The sequence below is a fragment of the Crocodylus siamensis genome, chromosome 4, assembly GCF_052110815.1.
Source record: "Crocodylus siamensis isolate JL-2025a chromosome 4, ASM5211081v1, whole genome shotgun sequence".
NCBI lineage: Eukaryota > Metazoa > Chordata > Crocodylia > Crocodylidae > Crocodylus > Crocodylus siamensis.
Window position 1 is genome coordinate 92,049,255 of NC_143398.1, and position 25,095 is coordinate 92,074,349.

The 25,095-nt window shown below is 41.2% G+C and overlaps 1 protein-coding gene across 1 annotated transcript in view; it reads right to left on the minus strand.

Moving 5' to 3' along the window:
- Window positions 1–24,760, minus strand: part of NEDD1 (NEDD1 gamma-tubulin ring complex targeting factor) — a 43,370-nt gene extending 18,610 nt beyond the window's left edge. The window contains exons 1-8 of the mRNA XM_090042867.1: window positions 24,625–24,760; window positions 23,164–23,310; window positions 20,279–20,370; window positions 18,395–18,511; window positions 17,087–17,227; window positions 9,824–10,053; window positions 8,282–8,483; window positions 5,870–6,062 (exon numbers count right to left, since the gene is read on the minus strand). Coding sequence (XP_089898993.1) covers window positions 5,870–6,062; window positions 8,282–8,483; window positions 9,824–10,053; window positions 17,087–17,227; window positions 18,395–18,511; window positions 20,279–20,370; window positions 23,164–23,302 — 1,114 coding nt within the window. The 5' untranslated portion in view covers window positions 23,303–23,310; window positions 24,625–24,760. The remainder of the gene's footprint in view (window positions 1–5,869; window positions 6,063–8,281; window positions 8,484–9,823; window positions 10,054–17,086; window positions 17,228–18,394; window positions 18,512–20,278; window positions 20,371–23,163; window positions 23,311–24,624) is intronic.
- Window positions 24,761–25,095: the final 335 nt, after the last annotated feature.

The following is a 25,095-nucleotide window of genomic DNA, read 5'->3' on the forward strand; positions in this document are numbered from 1 at the left end:
TTTGCAGCAGTTTTGAAAACGGCAAAAATGCATCAATTCTGAGTCTATGGGTACCTATAATAATTTTATACATATTATTACAAGTATTTTTATTTTGAAGTCAGTGTTTTTACACTGCCCCTACTTCCATGCCCTCAGAGAGAGCAGGGACTAACAGTAAGGAGGTGGAGAAGTGGGGGGGAAAGGGAGGGAGTGCAGGGGGGGCTACCTGATTCCCCAGATTTATTTTCCCTGCTCTAGCAGTGGGAAGGAGACAAATTCAAGGCAAATTTCCAATAAATATATTCTATACCTAGAGCATTATAACAAATTGATCATTTTCCCCAATACAGAATCTAATTATTGGGGGGTGGGTCATCTTATATTCAAGGCTGCCTTATATTGAAGTGAATATAGTAATTAGCTACTCGGTGTACAAACCTACCTCCCTGAATCTAAAAGAAAAGCTTGATTTGATAATCTGTTAATGAACAGGGCAAAACCCATTCCTAGAGTCTTTCTTCAAACACGTGTATTCAAGTGACATTGTATACAGTGATCCAAATGGAGTCCACAACGCTGCAGGTAACTTTAATCATGTCCACAAGTTTCTGCAGAACCAGACCCATCCACTGAGTCAGATTCTGATTCAGTTGGACTTAATTTTGGCACAAAATGTTCTCTGGCCCAGATTCGTTTCCTCTCTAACACATGTATTCCAAAAGTCCACATATGAGTTAAATTAGCAGGGGTACATCTTTACCCAAAGAAGTCTCCATTAAATGTAAGCAGTTTTTTAGTACATACTCAAAGAAAAATAGGCTACTTCAAAGCATTATCCCATTCCCAATTTCAAGTATTAATTTTCTTTTAAAAAATGTTTACTTTTATATTATGATTGCTTCTATTTGCGTGCTAGCAGTCAATAAAATATTTAAAATAGCAAAGATAAATGCTTTTAATAAGTGCATGCTGTAACTGAAATCAGATTCTCCAGTCTATGCAGTAATGCTGATTAGTGACACTTCTTGGGTACAATGGAAGCATTCTACTTCACCTCATGTTTCACTGCATACCCAAGGGAGGTCATTAATCTGAGTCCCTATAGACTGCAGTGGCTTATTGCTTAATTAGTGTTGTTAAACATATTTCTCCTCTCTTAAAAAGAGAAAAAGTTTAGTCGCATAAAAGTTGCTTCATTAAAAAGATCTTTTGAGTCTCAAAAGCCCTTGGAATAGTTTCAAGATTTGAGAATATTTTTTCAGACCTAAAATTTACTGAAGTTAAATGCAAGAAGAATTAATACCCTAGACAGCGATGGCATTTATTTCTTTTAAAATTAAGGGTCAGAACTCTTACAAACAACTTGCTAATTAAAAACATTGTGTTTATTTAGCACAATATAATGTCAAACTAACATGTGTTAACAAAACATATCCTACCAGCTACATATCTACATGCCATCTATTTCTGTTGTGTATAAAAGTAACTATAAAAAACACCTTGCATTTTTAAGTGCAAACTGCAATTGCTTCCCAGCACAGGTACGGAGCTCAAGTTTAAAAGATTAAACCTTTTCTCCTTCCTACAGTTACTGTGGCACAAAAGGCATTTGTGGATATAACATTCTTAATAAAGAAAAGGTCAAATGCAAAATAATGTCTTAAAAAATCCTAATATGTTGCACAGCAATCTTATTCCTTTGTTTCCTTTATACTGATTTCTGATAAACGGATTCTCAAACAAGAGGCAAAAAATTTTCAAAACTCAGAGCCATCTCCCTGGGAGATTTAGTTAGCCCAACTCTTCCCACATTCCCCACCTTTCTTCTTTGGCGAGTCCTAGTGGGTGGGTGGGGAAACAACTCATCATCCATTTCTCACAAAATTGGAAAAAAGACGGAGGTAGAACAAGTCCCTGCTAACACAAAACAACCATCTCTGAGAAACACCTCTCCAAGGGAGCTCACTAAGTAAAGCTTTATAATTGCAGTTAGAGCCCAAACAGCCAACAGGTGAACTAAGCCCTCTTACCAGTCCAAAGCTCAACAAGATCAATTATATACAAAAGATCCTGTGACTGCCAATTACTTCAGGCTATATATAGCTATTCTATGAGAAGCGCATGCAGTTTCAGGGTGCAAGATCAACATTCTGGCGATTAAACTGCAGCTACTCCTAACTTTATGAAACATCGAATAGTTTCATAGCTGTTTTGATTTTAAGTAGGCTGGAAACTTTTACATTCTTTTGTTTTAAGATTTGATAATGGTTGTTTCACCAGTGACCTAAGTCAGCAAAATGCCTATTTCCTGTACAAAACTAAAACAGAACTATATTACAATGAAAAGCAGGATGAAAAAGTGCCAAGTCAGTACTTATATTTAGAAAATGCCAGAAGGAAAGCTGCTAATGCAAGGAATTGTTAGAGTGTACCTGAACCAAGACAGAATCCTAGAAAATTAGGTCCAGAACTGGATGTCGCCTAGTCCAACCACCTCCTCAAAAAGGAAGAACACCCCTGCCTAAACCATCCTAAAGAACTGTTGACCTAATCAGGCTCATCTACATGTGCTCTTTACTGTGGAATTGACTAATCAGCTCCACAGTAAAAAGTGTCACTGTTTATACATGCACCAGAATTAGGGCACAGTAAATTAATCAACTCCACCATAAGACAGTACTGTCAGGAACAGTACCATCTTACAGCAGAGTAATTAAGTGCAACGAAACACACATGTAGACGGTGACAGGGGACAGCTGGGCATGAGGGTGTTAAAGCGTGAGAGCTGCCTGTCATATGGCTCTGCACTTTAGCACTTCCATGCCCCAGCCAGCCCCTCTGTTACCACCCAAAGGCCAGGGCTGACCCCCTGAACCTGCTACCAGGCCAGGGCTCCTCTGCTCCAGCTCAAACTGATGCACTTGGGAGAGCTGACTCCAGCTCAAACTGCTCCAGAGTTTATTGTGTTGCATTAATTTCACATGTAAATGCACCCACTGACATTTAAAAATAATTTCCAATGATAGTCTCCTGTTCCAGTGCTTAAACCACTCTCACAAAGAACATTCTCCCCGATACAAAACTTAAAATATCAATTTAAGTCTATTAGTTCTTGCTCTGTCCCCTGTGAAACCATAAAATAGCTGACTGCCCTCCTCTTTATAACAGCCATTTTGTTTTGAGGACTTATCAAGTCTCCCTCAAGTCTTCTCCTATGAAGAATCCCATTTCTCCACAGCTTTCCTCAAAGGTCATATTTTCTCAATCTCTGCTCATTCTTGTTCCTCTCCTCTAGATTCTTCAGTTTGTCCAGAATCTTTCTTCAAGTGCAGTGCATGAACTGGGCCCAGTTCTCCATGTGAAGACTCACAAGTGTTGAAGAGAGTGGAAGAATCAATTCCCATTTGGATAGAACACTCCTGTTAATAAATCTCAGTAGCTATCAGCTTCCTCCCCACCCCTCCCACCCCATCATTACCCTATTTACTTGGATACATGCACCTCTTTTCCCAAAAATTAGCTATTCGAAATTGGGGTGCATATCTTCAATGAGAAAATGCAGAGAACAGAGGTTCGAATCCTGTGGGAACAGAATTGCCTGGATTCACTTCTGCAGCTGGGTGGGTTGCTATCAGTGCCTGCCAAGACAGCAGAGGACCAACGGGGCTCAAGAATTGGGGCTTGGCAGTTCAGTTTCAGACGGGTCCCTCCCCCATCCCCACCCGACTCAGCAGGCATTGGTGGCTGGGCTAAACTGTCTGGCCCTGCTTCTACCAGGTGGACAGTCAACAATACCTCCTGCATCCTGCAGCTAGGAAGTTAACAAAGCATCCACAGGTTTTTGATCCACCCTGCCCTACTAGAGATAGAGTATTTTCATAGGGAAAACACAAGCAATTATCACTGTTTTCAAAGAAAGGTAGTTTCCTCTTCATTCCACCCTCCAAAAAAGGAGCATATGCATCTTATTCAAGGGTGTAGGCCACATGAGAAAACAGTGTATACCGTGGATTCAGATTCAGCTTATGATCCTATATAACCCCCAAGTTTCTGCAGCACTATACCATCACTAGTCATTCTGTACTTGTGCATATGATTGTTTATTATTAAGCATAGTACTTTTATTTGTCTTTACTGAAGTTCATCCTGTTTATTTCAGAAGATTTTACCAATTTATTAGGGTCATTTTGAGTCCTACTCTTGCCCTCTAAAAGTGCCCCACTCAGCTTGGTGCCAACTGCAGATTAACTAACTGGGCATTCAAGTCAATTCTGCAAGTCATTAATGAAGATACTAATGCAGGACCCAGGAAGGATCCTCAGGGGACCCAATATGATATTGTGCTCAAAGAATAATCAATGATTTTCAATTATGCAATGAGTTACACACTCACCTTATAGCAATTTTATCTAGACCTTAGCTTATTTAAAATGAGCATAGGTCTTCAAAATTATTTATAAGAATGTCATGGGGACAATATTAAAAGCTTTACTAAAGTCAAAGTGTCACATCCACTGCTGCTTTTTTATTCAAAAAACTAGTCACCTTGTTCTGGAAGGAAAACAGGTTGGTAAGGCATGGCTTGCTTTAGACAAAGTACACTGGCTGTACTTTATCACCTTGTTATATTCTAGGTGCTTTCAAATTAACTGTTTCATGATATGCTCTAGAACTTTATCCTGGGTCTTCCCTTAAAAAAAAGATGGGCAACGTATATGCACATTTCTCTTCTTCTGTAACTGCTCTTTTTAGCCACTGGGATGGGCTGTAGCACAACACGCAGGTACTGGGAGCTGGAACACTCTTTTCTGTGTTCTCAATGCTCCACCTGCTGGAAGCCAGGAAGCATGAAGGAGTAGGAAGCTGCCAGATAGAAATGCAAAGGAATAAGGAAAAAGGCATAGGAAAAGATGCAAAATAAGGAAGTCAAAGCAGGAGGACTAGGAGAGAGTCAGAACAGCAGTAGAGTTTCTAAGCACGAAACATACTCCTACAGAACCTGAAATAAACCCAAAGTTCCTGAATATCAACAGTCAATGAACAGCTCTTTGTCAGTGGGTTTCAGCCAACATCTCCATTCCCTTTCTAGCAGTTAGGCCTATACTCCTACCAGTTGTTCATTTAATTCAAATGGTAGAGGACTGTGCTGTGGCTCTAGAACCCACTCATGTCAATCATCAATGGGAAATTAATGTTTTCAAATGACAGAGTGAAAAGAAAAAGCAAAACAAATTACATTTAGGAGAAAATTAAGCTTGCAAGTTAAGAATCAGAAGTACCAGAACTAAGATTACTTGTGCCATCTAAATTCAGCCTCTTCGTGTACATGCATTAAAGGTGGTCTCTAACTATGTCCTTTTCTTTTTCATGTCCTTGTGACAAGGTATTTGGCAGGATTCACAGATGCATCAGAATCTGACAGGCTGTGCGATGAGCACTTCTGTTGTGGCCTCAAACTTGCACCCTCTGAGCTGTCAACCTTGTACAGCAACTGCACCTCCCCAGCCCCCTTTAACTTACTATTATTTCTATAGAACCTCTGCCTTACTCACTTCGCAGAACAAATTAGTCTGAAAACAAATTAAGGTTAGGTAACAAATGGAGCTGTTGTTTGTAGTCCATTTCCTCATTCATTTCAGCTGTTAGAAGGCATATGAATAAGTCAAGAAAATGTAGGAAGACAGTGAGATGGCCTTTTGGTAAAACATCTGAACGACTTTGCTAGATATATTTACACACCCATATGATTGATTATGAAGTAATGACAAATCCTTTTTCCTCTGAACTTTCCCACTGCAGCAATGGTCAGCATACAAAGTTTTGCTCCAACGTCTTTTTCCACAAGCTCAGAATATTCTTAAACAAGGAGAGGAACTTGATCCTTTACCTGCTTTATCCTGAATGATATCTGTTCCTTTGCTCTCAGCTGTTGAGGTAGGCTGTGGTAAGACTGTAGCTGGTGTATTAGAGGAAAAATTTTTAATGATCCCAGCATTCTGAATTCCTCCAAGGCTACTACCTGTTTTGACATCTGCTCTTTTGGATGTGGTCTTACTTGAAGCGCCTTTACTAAGGCTGGACTGAAAAAATTAAAGAATTAAAAAAATTAAGAGTGCTTTCATTTAAATTCTCTTTCTGCATAAAATATGGATGCATTTCACAAGATATTAAAATATCAAGATTTGTCTAAAAAAAGATTTAAACCAAAGAAGCTGTTTAGAAGTAAGTTTAGAAGATTAAGAAACCTTAAAGCAGTTCTGAAAAGTGTAAGATATTTCTGTATTAGTAATGTACCTGAACATAGCAATATATGCACCAGCTTAACTGCTTGATATTATTCTAACTACATGGAATTAAAAAATCAAGAGTTACTGAGGGGAAAGAAACAGGAAATGAAACCATGCAAGTTAGGAATACCTCCAGAAATTAAAACAAGGATTCTTAAAGCAGGAGTCTATTAATTGTCCCCCTGCCTGGCTCCACTCACAGTACCAAATATATTTTTCCCTGGTTCAAGCCTAGAATTAGGGGCCACTAAGGGTGTGGATAGACATAACACTTGAACTGTTTCAAGAACATGACTGATTGGAAACCAGTACTCAATTGTCTCAGGGCAGATGTGTCCAACTGCTAAGGGTTCCAAGCAGAACCATCACTTTCTAGGCACTGTGATGCCGTTGAATAATGGAGCAGTAGCAAGTACCCAGCCCAACTGCAATTTTCTGCTTCCCCTTCTCACTAGCACTAGGTTCAATAAAGCACTTTACAGAAATCTATGGATGGTACCCTGACTGGGAGTGACTAGGTTTTTGTGCAAGACAGTGGAAGTACCTGGATCCCTGCTTCTGAGTTCTTAGGACCTGGCTCTAGAGCTGCAAGAGCTTTTATGGCTTTTAAAAAGTACTTTCCACACACATGCATACACATCCCAAATCCCCAAAGTCACTAATCAATTTACTTCAATTCTTGTAAAAACTGACCAGGGCAAGTGCATCCCAGACTGATTTGGAGCACAGGCTCTGGGGGGCTGCCCAAGGACTCCGCTGCCACCAGTGGAAAGCAGTGGGCCAGTTCTTTAAAAACAGGAGCGAGCTGCTCCCAGAAGCTCCAGCTAGGGACACTGCAGGCAACAGAGATTGGTGTAGTAGAGCTCTGGCTGTGTACCAAAGTAGCCAGTTGCTGAGCAGGGGGGGAGGGGCGGGGGGCGGGGGACAAGGAGCAGTGCAGCGTGGGAGGCCTGAAGGACTGACCACAGACTAACTGCAGAAAACTTGGGGTCCTCACATAACACTAAAACAGTTCACAGAGAACCAATTAAAAATAATACTTAATTATCCAGATGTATTTTGAAACAGTTCAGGAGGAAACAGTTCCAACCTGGCTTGTATGTCTGGACACTTGAGATTTAAACTGAATCTAAACTGATTGAAGTGCCTTGTCAATCTGCACCCTAAAGAGTTAAAGACTCTCGTCTAGAGAGAAAATAGGGGACTGAGCAGCAGCTGAAGCTGGCAGCAAGACCCTGATAGAAGGAAAGAGACAGCCAAAGGGGCTAAGTCTTCCAATCCAAAAAGGTAACAGTAGCTAGGCTGAGGGGAACTTATTCAAAACCTGCAAAAGATTCTAAGGTTGATACATGTAGGCCTTCCTTGTTTTGACCAATACCTCTAGCTACTGTGCTCCTGTTGACCATTAAATCCTACTTTGTCATGAAGAGACTGAACTGTGCTACTGCAAACTTCCTGGTTAAGCTCCCAAGACAAAGGATTCCTGCAAGGGCCAAGTCAAATTGGCACTGGGAAAAAAACAAACCCATGGGTGCTAAAGTCTAGGGATCAGTCCAAATGGCAAAGCCATGGGAGACTCCTAGGAAAGATGTACTTAAAAGAAACTGCAAACCGATACAAAGCATGACATGTTCTGATCTGTGACAGTAATACAGGCACACATAAGAAGTTGAAGACTAAATTTCACTAGCTTTACCATATGAGAGCTAGAAAAGTAGAAAAGTTTCATGTAGGAAAAAAAAAAACCCCACACAAACAAACAAACAAACAACCCCCCCACCCAAAAACCAACAAAAAACAGGAAAATAACCCACCCCTGATTACTGAAACTGCATTAAAAACACATTCTGGACACTGTCCAATTGATCCAGTTCATCTTGCTATATCAATTCCCATTTTTGGCATCCATTATATATGCAAAATTAAAAGTACAAATATTTCTTTTGTAGGTTCTAAGGACGCGATTCCTTTTTCTTACCCTAATTAAGAGCCACAAGAAAGCAATGTTTTACCTTAGAAAAAGCGCAACTGAACTGCAGGCTTATACACTTCACAGAGGTTTTGTGAGCACCAACTGTTTTTACTGGCGATGTCAACTTCCTTAAATCATAATGGTAGATCTTTCCACGGGAAGATCCAACAGCCAAAGTAGTACCATCAGGCATGAAGTCTATTGCTGTCAGAGGAGCTTCAGCTACTAGAGTTCTCAGTAGTCTTCATAGAGAGAAAAAATATATATGAAGAAACTATAAACATCTTGCTATTGATATGGTTAAAATAATGGCATTGAAAAAGATAGTGAGTTACATACCTGCAGGCTTTGGAAATTCAACTACTCATCTGTAAATTAACTTCTCTCCTAGGGCTTGCTCAAACATCCATTGCAATCGATGAAAAACATCTTGTACCTCAATGGATATTAGAGCAGGCCTCTAGTACATGTACATATTCAATATTACCAAGTGTGACAGGAGTATCGCTCCTGGAGCCTTTCTAGGGGTGACTCCACCCTCCTGTTATGGGCCAACCGCCTGCTTACTCGCCTGCTATGCCTTGATCTTAATGGATTAATTGACTAATGCAATTAGTGGGAGGCTGCCCACTTTATGTGCCCCGGTGCCAGGGGGCACTATCTCTGGCTCCTCTTCCACCCCTACACCGCAGCTCAAGCTTCGCAGATGGTACTGACATAGTTTTTTCTTTGACTTGGGCCCTGTTGTGACTTGGCCCTCTTCTTTACCTCCTTGGGGCTCCTCCCTGCCCCCCTTTGCCCTGGGGCTCCTCCCTCCTCGTGGCCCTCTCTCTGGGGCTCCTCACTGCCCCCCTTGCTCTGGGGCCAGTGCACTGCAAAATGCTGAGTCCTCTCTGGCACTGGGGTCCCCATACTACTGTGGAGTCCCTATGAGGCCTCCTCCAACCCCTAATAGCCTCACCTGGTCCTACAGTCAAAACAGAAAACACAAAAGAACAGAAGACCCTGGCCTATAACATAAAAAGCTAGACTGTCCGGTCAAACAACATTCAATCCCTACCAGGAAGAACACTCCAATCCCAGCAGCGACCAGGGGATGCTCACACAGTCAGAGTTCCCCCCTTCGTCGGTACTAGCCGAGCTCCTCCTCCCTCGATGGTCGGAGAGGAACTGCCCTCCTGCCTGGGCTTATACAGGCCAGGCCCTGCCCCTTCCTGTCAGCTGGTCCCCCAGCAGTTGTCCTGGCAACCAGCACCTGTTACTCTGGCTGCCCTGGTAACTGGCAGCTGGGCCTCCCTCTTTTGGCCACTAGGGGTCTCTCCCAAGCTGCTTTTTCTGTTCTCAGGCGCAGGGCACCCGAGTGCTCTGCAACAACAAGATATTGCACTCTTCCTAAATAAAGGGCTATTAATGGAGTATAACCACTCCATTACCAGAACATTCTATCCACACATATTCTGGACATGATCTGAATGTAAAACTATCAGCTTCTTTAAATCATTCATTCACAGACTTCTCTGAATTTACAATCTATTGGAGATCCACTGATAAAAAATGTTTATAAACAAGTTACTTGACTCACTTTTTACTTGAAGTATCATAGAGAATGATCCTCTTATCCAAACCTATGGTTATAAATAGCAACTCATTGACTGGAGAAAAGCAGATTTCTGAGCTTGGAGCTTTATGAACATTTTCAAAATTATGGCAGGGGATTTGACTATTCACATCCCACAAAGTTACAGTTCCACTGTCAGAGACGCTGCCCAATAAGGACTTCTTAAAAGAAGAATATTCCAAGTGTCGAATAGGCTGCAAACACAAATGTGCATAATGAAATATAACAATTCTCAAATTCATACTATATATTAAATTAGGGGTAAACAAGTCTAAATTATTAGGCCTTATCTGCTATAGGAGCACAAAAGCAGGGTAGAAATTATTTTCTGGCCGATATGCTGATTGGCTTGGATTCCAGTCAGAAAATAAGGGCCAAGGCAGCAACAACAGAAACTCCTGGGAAGAGTTCCTTGATTTTAAGCAAATACTCCTTTATGATGAAAGGGATTTTTTTTTTTTTTTTTTTTTAAAGGCTCATATCTTAAACTTAACCTAAAAAGCATCAGCTCATCCTGGGAGACTGTCTTACACAAATTAATATTAAAACAAAAGAGAAATTAAACCGGGGGGGGGGGGGAGAGGAGGGGAAATCATTTAAAAAAGTGTTTGCATTGCAAAGCAAAATGTTGAAAAGTAGGAAATACCAAACCTAAGATGTGATGCATCAGGGCTTTATCTCCTTTCTAATACTTTTTGTTAACAATAACTAATATGACTCTTGTTACCCATATAAATGTCCAATCCCCTTCACAGGCTAGCTCAGTTTTTGGCCTCAACAATCCAGTTAAACAATATGTAATTACACAATGGAGATCTTTGTAAAGGGCATTTGTACACACCAGGGGGTTTACTTCAGTTTAATTCTCCCTAAATTGAAGCAGTGGGTCTTTAAAAACACTGCTTCAATTTAGGGCAAAGTAAACCCCCCTGGCGTGTACACAAGGGTCTGGCCTGACCCTTAACTGCTTCTCCAGCAGTGGGGAGGGAAGGACAAAGCTGCCAGCAGGCCAAGTGGTCCCTGAGGTGCCTGTGGGGTGCTTTAATCCACAGCAGCAGCAGCGCCCCCCAGGCAGCACCTGCCCAAGTTGTCCTGGAGGGCACCACAGCTGCAGACTTGCTGCTTTCTTCCCCCACCCCGCCTCCTTTTAGAGGAATCTGCCTGCACACGCTGCCGCCACTGCACAGCCCCTGAAATGCATTAACCTGGTGCTTCCCCCTGTGGCAAACCAAACCACCCTGCAGATGTTTTATTTTGCTGCATCCCAAAGTCATTTAACATTCATTATGCCACTGACACATGCAAACAGCCAGCCATTAAAGTGCATTACACCACCAACATGTGCAAACAGCTGCACCATTAAAGCAGTGCAAAAGGACATTAAGCTGCTTTAAAGGCCAATTTTGTGGCGTGTACATATGGCCTAAGAAAGCACTTCCTTTAGTTGGCTTTGCATTTGCCAATCCTCCCATTACATTAAATGTCTTGTTCTTGTGATCGGAAACAAGGGAGAAGAGAAGCCTCTAATGAACCTTGTCTAATATATATAATTTTATACATCTTTTTCTGTTCCTGTCTTACTCATTTCCCTTCTCCCATACACAATTTCAGTCCTTTCCATCTCCCTTTTTTCCTACCCCTAACCACTCTTTTCTTAACTTTATCCAAGTATATGATCTCCACCCTGAGACAGGGTGTCAAATACCATGCATAGCATTCCAAAAGAGGCTGTACTACAGATTTTTCTCACGGTATTGGAGAAGATACAATCCAAGTCGAAGTCTTTATTGAGTTCTCTAAAATGATGCCCAGGTTGGCTTCCCAACATGGTACAATCGATATAGGAGCCTGTAAGTCAGGGGTGGGCAATTATTTTGGCTGGAGAGCTGCTTAATGACTTCTAGTAAATTGTCAGGGGCTGCAAGGATAGTCCTGCCCCTTGACAGGTGCCCCACCCCCTGATCGCCATCTTGAGCCCAGAAGTCCCAACCCTTAAACCCTGACCTTTGCAACTGGGAGTCCTTCCTCTGGAGTGCTGGGAGCCTCACATGGAGGCATGGAGGCTGCCCAGCCCAATGACACATGGCACCAGCCTGCAGTGCTGGGAGCCCCATGTGCTGGCACAGAGCTAGCCTGGTCTGGCTCAAAGGCACATGCCAGTGGCCAGGCAGGCTCCTTGCCACCACATGCAGCTCCCAAGATTCAGTAGGAGCTGTGCGCTGCCAGGAGGCTCTGCCTGCCATGAACCATAAGCACCCTGAAGGCCAGCTGCTTGCTGCTGCCAGCGGAGCCTGTGCACAATGAGGGAGGGAAGATGTGTGGTGGGTGGGGCCACATCCACCCACAAACCACACCACCCCCCACCTGACACCCACATCCACCATCAGGCTGGGCAGGCTCCATGCTGTCATGTGCAGCTCCTGGCTCTCCTTCCAGGAGCCGTGCACCAATTGGGCCAGCTGGGCTGGCTCCATGCCAGCACATGGGGCTCCCAGCACTGCAGGTATGAGCTCTCCTCCCGACTCAGCATCTGTCCAGTCATGTGCCATTGCACTTGGTGCCTCCACACAAGGCTCCCAGCTGGAATGCCAGGAGCCCCATGGAGGTGGAAGCATAGAGCCCACCTGGTCCAATGGTGCACAATCTCTGAAAGTCCAGCTCCCGCTAGCTGTCAAAGGGGCAACTGCAGGTTGGCAAACTTGTTTTTGGAGGGGCCCCACAGGCCAGATAGAATGGTTTACTGGGCTGGATCCAGCCCACAGGCTGTATTTTGCCCACCTCAACTAAAAGTTATCTAAGCAGGGATTTTTTGTTTCTTATCCAAGGTGTAGCACTTCGTGCTGATCACCAAAGCACTTCATTAACCATCTTGCTGCTCATATTCTTAGATGGTAGCATAGAATATAAATACTTTTACTATCAAGATTTTAAGAACTGGGACCCCAATTCAGCCCTAATAGTAAAAGGATCTTTCATTCAGCAAGGAAAAGAACTAACAGCTACAAAGAAGGTGTTTTAAGAACAATGGTAATTAGTATTTCAATTAATTTAGCTATGTATGTGGCGGATTCTCCTCCAGCTGAAATCTTTAATCAAAAATTAAGCATCTATCTAAAAAAAGATACACTTGAACACAACTTAAAAAAAAAAAAAAAGGAGTTGCAGCCTTGATATATTTGCCACATGGCCTAAATCTGTGTGACCTGTTTAATGTAGGAAGTCAGATAAAGTCATAATTCCATTGACTTAAATGTTAACCATGTGTTTAAGTAGCTTCATACATCTCAGGCCAGATAAGCTCCTTAAGGGGGCCAGCGTCCTTAAAAGGCTTATCTGGCCTGAAATATATGAAAGTACTTAAACTCATGGTTAACATGCAAGTCAATGGAATTAATCACAAGCTCAAGGTTTTGCATGTGATACAATAAAATTGTTGAATTGAGGGCCAGGTGCCTGTATAGGCTTCTAAAAAATAGGTAAGTAATTTTCACAAGTACTGAGAATCCAGCAGAACAGTTTCTATGTGGAAAGTCATGTTTAGCAACACAACTTTGATCCCCAGTTCTTAAAAAAGTCAAGGCCTTGTCTGAACTACGATGTTTAACTATGCATATTAATCCAAAGCCAAAGGCTCAGGATTTACACATAGTTCATCGAGTTGAGCAACAGCAGAGTCAACAGCATTGTAAGCCGTGGTTAACCCACAGCTCAGGATGTCTGCATACTTCAGATACCCACCACAAAGGATACACATGCTAATTATCCCCACTCATGACTGGAACCACATGTTCTTGTCATGAGTCCTAGGATCCTTCAAAAATGTATATGCAGATGAGGTGCAGGGCAACATGGTCCAGCTTCACCACATGGGAGGCAGGGCCACAATAATCATATGCAGCAGACTGAAAGAAAATGCTAAGAGATGGATTCTGCGTGAAAGTTGTGGCTCGCTGTGACTGGAAGAAAAGTCAGTGGTGTAGGGGACTGTGCCATGCTGCACTCAATGAGCACTACCATATGTCTGATTCAGAACAACCTATTTTTGCGGTATGTTCCTATCAGTATGTTTGTCCAATATGGGCCATGTGTTTTACAGTCACGCCCAGTGCTGGCTGTATTTAAATCAACTTCGTAGTTGGTTTCTACAATATACTTAGTAAGATTTTGTTCTATGCAATTATAAGACAAGAGAGTTTTTACCCTACATACCAAATAGGGGGGAACCTCATCTTGTATTCAAGCAAATATGGTAATTTATAGGATACATGGTAGATAAAAAAAACAAAGACAAAATAATCACCTCAAAACCCCAAACAATCAAGTACATTAATTGTGAGCTCTACAGCCATGGACTTTTTTCACTATATAAAAAGAATGGAAGCCACCACACAGCTTCACAAATAAACCAGCTGTTTAAACAGCTAAGCTAAACCCTGTTGCTAGGAGAATAGTCCTAGGCAATCAAGACCTGAATAAACATTTTCTTTCAAAACAGACTACAATACATTCTCACAACAGCAAACAGATAAAAATCTAGTGGCCTTAATGAAATATTAACAGTAAATACTTGGGATTAGGCAGTCTACACACAGCCTGGTGCAAGGGTTTAACACTAATAAAGCATATAGATGTGTGAAGTCAAGATCAGTTAACAGAAAATAGGACAATTCTCAGATGAAATACAAATTGTTCATACTACTGAATGAGGATGAGAGACTCCATCAAGTCTAGAGCCTGTACACTCACAGAAATAATCTGGCAATGAGACTACATTCCATTATGGTGAATCAGACAAAGACAAGCAGCTTTATAAGTTTAGTGTGGCCTCACATACACCAAGCGCATTGCTTAGCCAACTGCAAGAAAGATATGACTAAGGATAGGTGACCCTTATAAAGCAAAAGAGCCAGCACCAGGATCAAAAGCACAAATACTGTTTACCTGATAAAGTTTACCCTTACAGGATTGGGCCCCTACAATAAAACCTGTTGAGGTAGGGACTGTCTTTTTTGATCTCTAGAAGTACCACAAAAGCTTTAGGTATGTGTATAAATTAAATTTTCCAAGTCTCTAAATGCCCCAATTAAAAATCCAAACTAAAAATAAAACTAAATAATTAAGTATATAGGAGCAAACGTATTCTGAAGGATACAAATTATGCAGATAAACTGGAACATTTAAACTGCCATTGTTACATAATTCCCAAGCAATTCCATTTTTACATTAAATGCAGCAACCAATGAGAGTACTCATTAGGAAATTTTATAGTCCCCTTAGCAAGACAGAATACTAGCTCTATGCAGGCAATTATTTTAATTTAGTACTTGGAACATTTCTAGTTATCCTAAAGATACTGTCTAGCCTCACAGCAGATATCTTTATTTAATCTATCATGGAGGTTGATATCCACTATGCTGATCACCCTCAGGCACTCAGTCAGGTATATCTAGAAGCACAATATGATCTATCCTCAGTGTAAAATTAAAGTATACTTGAACAACCACCAGCTAAAAGTTTACAGATATGGCATCCATTGAAAAGACAACCTGTAGGTTTTCTAGCAGCCTGTCAGTGACTCAGATCCATGCTTCCCATTTTCATCATTATGGTCCTAACGACAACACATTGTCCATTAATTATTGAAGAAGGCAGGGTAGACTTGCACCTTATAGACTAACCAAAAGAGATTGTGCTATTTCTCTCTCTCTGTGATACACACAGACACACTAAAGCTTGCTTCACCAGATGTATTAATTATTGTCCAATATAACCCCCCAAATAAGCCACATATATAGCTTAACTACGACAACTATAATTCCACAGCTGGATGGCTGTTAAGAGAAAACTGAGTGTTGGGGGCAATTTTGCTGCAATTAAGTGACAGATAAATGATGCAAAGGCATGACAGAAGCTGGACCGCTCTTACAATTTTACATACCATTCCTGTACCACAATGCTTAAAAAGACTGTACTTTTCCCTAAAAACACAAACATTTATCCAAAAGATGTTTTTCATTAAATTACACTTGTTTGACAGTAAGCATAAAAGATAAGTTCACGGCCAGCTCAATGCCAGCAGAGAAGACTGAAGTAAGAGTTGCAGCAGCAGAATTGTCAATGCACAAACTCACTGGTGCTTGGGAAATATGACCCAGGAAGGATTTACAGCTACAGCAGAAGTGATGATTCTGTCCACTCCCCAGGCAGCCTGTAAATCTACTCAGCACACACAACATAAGCTATTTTGTGCTCTAGGAACACCTCATCTCTCTCCTAGCTACTCTAACTCCTGACTATATCCTGAGACTGCCTCCACACCGAGGACTACAATGACACTGGCGAAGGACCATTTTGGTGCCCAATCATCACAGAAATTCCTTTCATGACAGAGGGATTCCCTCAAGGAAAACTGATCAGCTTTGCAATCTCTGTAACCCTGGAGAAAGGCATCACAAATCTAGTACTGGAACCCTTCAACAGTATATGAGTAGCTTTGTGGTGGCTCTCTGAACAGAAATTAATTTTATTGTAGGTGTATTCAGTCTTAGTTACTTACCTTAGAAGCTAAAAGATTTTATTGCTTCCTCTTATTTTACCTGACTTCAATAGGTGCAACTTTAGAGCTAACTGTAATTGGTTTAAAAACCAGAATAGTTAGGCAAGTTCCAAGTACAGTTACACTCTTCTTTCCACAACTGCACAGGTCCTTTCAAAATAACTTGGCTGCACAGAAATTAATGGATGTAGAACCTGGCCTATGCAATCTTCAGTGCTTGCGATGCTATGCCAGAGGTGGCAAGATCATAACTGAATATTTAAGAACTTGGATTGTACAGCTAACAGTTTCTCCTACAAGCATTAAAAACTAACCAATTCTGATCTTGAAATAACGCAGTCAATCTAGAAACCCATCATTGTTTTAGAACTAATACGCAAGTAAAAGCTTCCTTTCTCTTTCCTACAAACACATTTTTAAACCTGAAAGACAATAACTGGGTCAGAACCTTTTAAAAGGCTACTGAAGACTGCTGATTAACAAACAGATTAAGTATTTGACACAGATTTTAGATTTACATTTAATTTACCAATGTAAAGCTTTACAAAACAAGAGTTTAACTAGCTTAACATAATTTAAAATAAAACATTTAAACATTAAATAAAATAATAAATAACAACATGCTATGCTCCAACCCCCTCAAAAAGTACCATTGTGCACACATACTGTACCTGACTGCCACCATGACCAAAGGGAGTACTGGATAAATTGGTGGTTACACTGTGTAGAATAATTTCACCACTCAGAGATCCAGAAACTATATAGCAGTCATTCCAATTAAATTTAACACAAGTTACTTCATCTTTGTGATCCTGAAAGAGAAAAGAAACACTAACTAAAATACAGTGCTGCAAAACATTCTACCAGAGAGAAGATTTTCTTCTATGCTTCTAGAGAGATTTCAGCTTCAAGCTTTCCTTTTGCAATATCTGTAAGAAAAGAAAGCTTTAATCCTGAAATACTGATAGCTCTTTGTAACTTCAGTATCCATAAAAAAAGCACATGTACAACTGCATCTTTACACTACAGTAACAAAAACTGAAGACTAGTAGCATATACTCATTTTGGCATGCCAAACAAATGCTTACATTTTTCAGGAGACTGCATTATAACCTAATTAAGAACAGGTTCAAATTACAATGTTAAACCAAATGAACTATAGAACACATCCAACATGTTGAAAAATATTATTTTCCAAATGTAATTTTTTTCAGAGACTTTTGGGTGCTTTTTCTACTACTGCCAATTTCTCCCACTAATGCCTTTATTATCAAATCATCACTTCTTTGTAAAATCAGGCTAATGTGTTAAGGTGTTACATCTATGATTCTGATCTTCAGCCCCCAAAAAAGTTTATAATCTGCATCAATTACTTAGTAAAAGCCTTCCTGCCCCCCATACTGCAATTAAAAAATAATTAGGTAAATCCAAAATTAGAACATAAGCCTTGCTTTAAGATACAGCTCTCGTTAAGATCTTAGTCTGGCAAACACTTACACAATAGCAGTGAATAGCAACTTCCTTTGTAGTAATCCTCTTTACTTCAAAGGGACCTCTCTAACATGCTTCAAATTGGGCACCTCCTTCAGTGTTTTAGGATCAGTGCTGTAATATGGCACAAAACATCTGGCATACAGTTCTCAAACTGGTTTGTTTTATGGTTTGACTGTTAGTTTCTCCCAGTGTCAAAAATTTTACTTCAAATATTTTGAAATCAAAGTTTGCTATTCAGACCTCAACCCCGCAAGAGACTTGTACATATGAGCAATCCCACTAATTTTAACATAACTGCATAGACTGTGTAAAGTTAAGCATTCATGCAAGCCTACAAGATCATGACCTTAAATCAGTGTAAACAAACAAGGTGCTGCTAGAAAAACTAAATGTTCACAACCAACAGTGAAACCTAAAATTTGGAGGTCTATGTTTTTCCTGTGAAATATCAGATAACAATAGGAATAAAAAAAAAAAAGTATTACCTTAAGGCATCGATGTAGTCTTTTGGATTTTAAATCCCAGATATTAACTGTATTATCAAGGCCTCCACTTGCAATATACATAGAACTAGAATTTAAGCACACACATGTCTGTTGTGCCTGATTAAAAAAAAATTCAGAGGAAGAAAGACCAAGGAATTGTGTCAGTTTATAGAAACATCCTTATAACATACAACTTCAACTCTTAACCTATATAGGCCTATATGATTTCAGTGAGGCAGCTGGTATGCTTACCAAACTAGATGCTATGTATGCTAATGAACAAATATTAAACCTCACTCCCTGTTATTCCCTCTTTCAATTGCAAGCTATTGTTCACGCTGTTTCCCTTTATTTCAAAATGTATTTTCCTTATACTCCTATACTATAGCTCAGGAGCATCAAAGATCTGGTATGGGACCACACCCAGCCCACAGAGTCTCATCATCCAGCCTGTGGTGCTGCCTGTAGGTCTCTGGTGGCTCACACATGCAACACATACTGGCCCTGCCCTGTGTACTGCATATGGCTCACAGAGTCCATCTGATGCAGTCTGTACATGATGCGAGGCCAGTCTTGGGTGTGTGCTACATGCATCACCTATGCCAGACTGGCCTTGCATATTGGAACTGGGGCTGGTCTGGATTGGGCCAACAGAATGGCCACCCATGCAGGATCCAGTGTGATCCCCACATTTAGTGCATACCCTAGAGCAGACCCACAGACTGTGTGGGACTGGGCTGGCATGTGCTATATGTGGTGCATAGGGCTGGAGTTGACATGCATGCAGCAGGCAGCACACACAGTTGGTTCATGACACATGCTGCATGCAGTGCTTGCACCAGACCAGCCTCACATGCTAAATCCAGTACATGGGGCCAAGTCTATGGGCATGATGGGCAGCTTATGTCCCTCATCCAGCCCACAGCGCCAGATGAGTTTGACACCACAGTGTAACTTCCTGAGATTATACCATATACTTCTATTCAGGTGCAAGACTTTTCTTTCATACAAATCAAAATGTGTGCGTGTAGATATAGATATCCATCCCTAAATGAATGCTGCAATGTTATCTTTCCAAATTGATATTCCTTAAACATTATACAGAATATTATAGTAGCAAGCATTATCCCAGGTCCACAAAGTGCTACTTTTAAAAAATAAGTGCTACAGCACTGAGCTTGCAAAAAATGTCACTCAATGACAGACCTACATGAAAGACATAATATATTTATGATTCAGTATTATCACTTTCCAGATTCTCTTTGTAGTTCTTGGGACTGGTAAAAGTGTCAATTTATTTACCAGCATATTAATCCAATCAATAGCATCATACAATTAAAAAGGATTACGTTTGCATATATAAGATACCCTGAATATGACAAACAACAGACATTCATACAAATATTTCAAAATTACATACTTGGGTACCAATAACCCAGTTTTTGCACACTTCCTAGATATTCAGGGTCCCATGAGCCTTACAAAAGTTACTGCAGTGGAAGACTCAAATAGAATACCTTATTCAACAGTCACCCAAGTCAAGGTTAGGATATTCCTCTAACTGGGTCTCACTATCCAAGAAAGTAAATTTTAGTGTATATACATAATTATATACATATTTAAATAATTAAAAAGTAATTAAACAAATTCTCAAAGCTGTCATACTGAAACCAAGGTATTATTGGCTCCTTGTACTCAGTAAATGCTATATTCCAATATAAGCACAGACAATATGGTGGCAGTGCATACCAACCTCAACAACATTAAATATAACTGGAATTGAAATACAATTGTAAGAGAGTGCAAAGCAGATGTTACACCAAGACATAATGCATGTTAGTGTGTGGGGAAGAGAGGGGAAGCCAACACAGTATTAACACTTACCCCTTCCGCTAGTTCAAAGAGTGGAACAGGTTTACCCTTACAGCTTGAGACTACTATTTTATCACCACCATCAGATGCTGTAACCAGAAAATTATCTGAAACAGGAGTTACGGACCACAAAATATAAATCATGGAACTTGATACTGCTGCCAGCAAAAAAGTATACAAGTATAATAACCATCAGTGTAACTGTGCAAAAGGTTATTTAAAGGTCAAGTTACTATACATTTAAATACACTTCCAATTGGAAACATTTTCTGATTTGCTCTTGGAACAGGGAAAAATATAAAGGATAGAGCATTTTTCAGGCTAATGCTCTTTTATGGAATTTCATTAAGCAACTGTTGCATAACTGAGTTAGTCTGTTTTAGGAAAAAGTTGTCTTGTATATCCCCCAACAAAACAAGGAAAGAGGAGGGGAGAAGGAGGGTATCTGGAAATGCACCCAAATATATGGTCCTTTCTGCCTCCACAGCAACTCTAGCTACCATGAAGGTTCAAAATGTTTTGTTTTTATTAGTAGTAAGTCTATAATTCTAACAGAAAAATCCCATGCAGGATAGCCTGACAGTTTCTAGAACATGCAAGATTTGTTTCTATTTTTTTTTGGGGGGGTGGTATCTCCTTCTGGATAGTAAACTGTATGATACCTTTAATAAACTACTCTGTGCTTAGTATTCTGTAGCTTAATGTTTTAGATAGCTTTTGCTGCAAGTCATTAAGTAGCATCAGATTAGAGCACAAGTACTGCAATGGGAATTTGTCATTATCCCACTGCCAATTTTAACACAAAATGAATTTTGACTAACCTTTTGAACGTAGAGAAAAAGCAGAGATCTTTAGTTTGAACAAACTAACATTAGAGTACATTAGTAACTGTTTCAATATCCATGACCTCTATGCCAATGTGTTTTTCACCTACAATAACTCATTAAGGGGAAAAAACATGATCTGGAGCCAATGATGTGGTAGTGACAGGGATGAAAATGTAGCTTCTCCATTAGCAATACTGTAACACTCCTTTTAGAAACTCAGACCTAAAAAATAGTAAAATGGCCTTTGACAGTTCTTAACAAAGTTGAGAGATACAAACTTGATAGAACAAGAGCACAAAGGTGTATGCCATCTTGTCTATGTCTTACCAGTAGATAAGCTTTCATACAAAATCAAAAACAGTGGAAGCAGAATACATACAGAACTGTTCTCACCCCATTTATTACAGAGCAAATTATTATTCACTGCCCAGATCCACAGTGGCTAGAGTAACCATTCCCTTTGAGACAGACCTGTCTTATAACCATTATGGGATACAGGATAGTGATTGGGATCTTAAGAAAACACAAATAAATCTAGAAGACCTCTCTACTGTTATGGTAAAAAACAGACTCGTCTTGGAATTTTCACTGCCAATCTACTGTCAAACTTCATCTTAGATTAAAGAATATTATAAAAGGGGAAAAAATAAATATTCTCCACCACCCATCCCTCCCCCCCTTTTTATTTGTTTGTATGTTTGACAGAACTTTAATAAGTCAATTCCCCGATTTCTTAGTCAGCTTTCTTTTTTGTTTGTGTTGATCTTTTACATAAAAGCAGGAGAAACAGTATTAAGAAAGCTTGTTTTGGAAAACAAAATCGGCAAGGGACTCACAAGTGGCATAGGATTTGAAGGAACTTTCATGTTTTTTTTTTTGCAGGACAGGAAGTGAAGAAAATGCAGAAAAATGAAGGAGAGTTATTTAGACTTCAAGTCAACTACAAGCACTTTAAAGCTCTGAATTAGTATTTGCATCATATTAATCAGTCTTTTCTTCAACATCTGCACAGCTAAATGCTGTATTTAACCTTGATGATTATAACCTTTGCCTCATCTCTATCCCTGACGTACTTCATCTCAGACATCAGACGCACTTAGAACTTTGGGGAAGCAATTATAACTTACCAGCATACTATGTTTTGACATTCATATCAATCTCTTCCTAACACAGTGATGCCATGAAACCAGCTGATCTGTTGGCACTATTAGTATTGTAGTGAAAATTCTCATACAGACCTTCCTAAACATACCTAATCTACCTATGTATATCCTTCTGACATAATCAAGGCTTCATATGGTCCCATGTATCACAAAAGGAGTCTGAAACAAATGTGAAAGGGACTACCCAAAACAGACCTGAAACCCCACATGTACAATGAAGGAGTGATCTGTGGTAACATTCTCTGAGGGAGAAACTTGTATCTCAGGAAACCTAACGAATACTTGAGACTTGGCTGCAAGTTGCAGATCTTTCAGTTAAGAAGGCTTTAAAATTAAATTTCCTACTGGACAGAAAGTTTTTGGTTTCCATTAAATACAGTGACAGCCAAAGATCATTTCTAATACCCACAGCCTGGCTTGAAAGATTAACATCTGAAAGCCAAAGCAAGTGTTCTACAATCAACTTCATATTATTTACAGATTTTTTTCTGTTAGCACTAGGTTCTGTCAGCTTATTTATCACTGAAAATTACTGCACTTATTTTCAAGGCACACAGTTAAAAAACCCTTTAATTTCCACACTTGCAAGGTGACTCAAACATAGTATCGGTATTAAAAATAGATTTTCCCCAGGATAGTTAAAAAATTATTCAGAGGCATCCACCAGTATAGTTTGTTTTTTTCTGTAGTAGCTAAGCCATTTGGCCTTATATTTAATTGATAGTTTATTCCCAACCCTTAACATTTCTGCCTGAGCATGCAAAAAATATTTGCTTAAAAAGATAAAAGCAGTTCTTCCAAGTAACACTAAATGAAAACTGACACCTACAAAGTGCTATAAACCAAAAAGTTCGATAAAGTTTTGCAGAACTCCCCAGACACCATATCAAATTGATGGAGCAAAGGATATTATTACTGCCCCAACAGAGTGAGCTGACTGTAGGTGAGGAAGAATGGGGGTTGAACTGCTCCACCACTGTGATAGATGAAGAATCCCATATTTTAACATCATCTCCTGCTGAAGCAAAGCGGATGCTTTCCTGCATGGCTGCACCTACAGGCATAAACATAATCGTAAAGAAAATAAGGTCAGCAACATTTCCTTGTGCTGGTTAAGAGGAAGATTTCCATCTCTAATCAGTAGCATAATTTTCATGATAAAATGACAAAATAGTGAGCTGAAGACATTAACTGTTATGCTCTAGATGCATCTTATTTAGTCTGTAAGGTGCATCTATACCCTGCAAACTAACAAGTGAACTAACACAGCTAACCAACCCAAACAAATGGAATTTGTTGCCCCAAAGGTTAAGATACATTTCAGATGTGGTTACTTTTCTGTGGTACCATACCTAAAATTTTTGTATACTGCATGTACATTGTATGTGCTGAGCCTGTCGATGTACTGCATTCCCCAAGTAAAACACGCTGTTTTAGGAAAACAGAACCAAGCAGGAAAAAAAAAAAGATTTTTCCTCTTAAGCAGTGTTCAGAATCAACCTCTTTATTTGAGACACACATCCCAACCTTTGAGTATTAACTTTCAAGGGTGGAGGGGAGCGAGTGTGGTATGTGAATAAATAAGTTATTAGTAGACAAAAGGTTGGCAGTCCATAAAGCTACCTGGTTACCATCTGAAAACTCTTCCTTGGGCAGGTTGGGTCACTACTATGGGCAGCTTCCCCATCCTTCCTTGCTTTGACCAAATGAGCAGTCGGGAGAAATACTGCTCCTTTGGCAGCTTCACACCAAGCCACAGTGACTCAAGCCCCACAACAGCACATGGAGCCAATCAGGCTAGAGCCCAAACCGACCCTCCAGGGCAGTTTGGGGGGAAGGAGTCCCCTCGTTTTGGTGGGAAGGTTGGGGGCACCAAACCCAGGTTGTGAGGTCCTGTCAGGCGGCCCGCAGGGCTGCCCACAGGCGTGAAAGGTTGGTGACCGGGGAGTGGTGGTGATGTTATTCACCACTCGCCTGCTGCCGGTTTCTGGGCCGGTTGGGGGCTGGAAGCCATGGCCCCGTATGCTCGGCTGTGCCGGCGCACGGCTGGCAGGTGGTATCACACTGGGACAGACTAGGGTCAGGCACTGAGATAAAGGAGACCTGGCGGGCGTCACGCGTCGGTGCCACCCAGGGGCCGCCAGCCCCGGCCTGGCAGCCGCTGCGGCAGGCCCCCAGCCGGGCCAGGCGAGACATACCACTTCCTCCCCCCGTCCACCAGCACAGTTGGAAACAACTCCCCCACACCCCGCGAGCGCGCTTTGGAACTGCCCGAGGCGGCCGGCGGGCAAGGCAGACCAGGGAAGGGATCAGGCCCAGGACACCCACCCGCGCCCAGGGCCCGCGCGCCCAGCACCTCGGCACCCACCCCAGCCCGGCCTCCGCTACAGCGCCCGCCTCATGCCAGCAGCCCGGAGACGCCGCAGACTTTCCGCGCCTCTTGCAACTTAACAGCCCGTCCCAACAGCCACCGCAGCGCCCTCACCCCGCCCCGCGACTCCGCCTACGGCTGCCCATAAGGGCCAAACGGCGCGCGATTGCGTTCGGTTTCCTCTGGCGGTGGGGCGGGGCTTCGCGCGCACGTGGGGCGTAGACTTGCCTGGTATAAGTGTTAGCCGAGACCCGCGCCCCAGTCCCGCATAGAGCTGAGGTCAGGCTGAGATTAGGGGGAAAAAACCCTTTTAAAATCACCTCACCATCCCCCACCGGGGATAAGGGACCGAGTGCAGCTTCATGCTGTCCTGCCATGGCAGGGCCGAGCGTGAGGCGAGGTTTTCCTGCAGTGACAGTCAGGTCTGAGAAAGAAGGTCCGCCTTGATCCCAGCCACGCGGTCGGTCT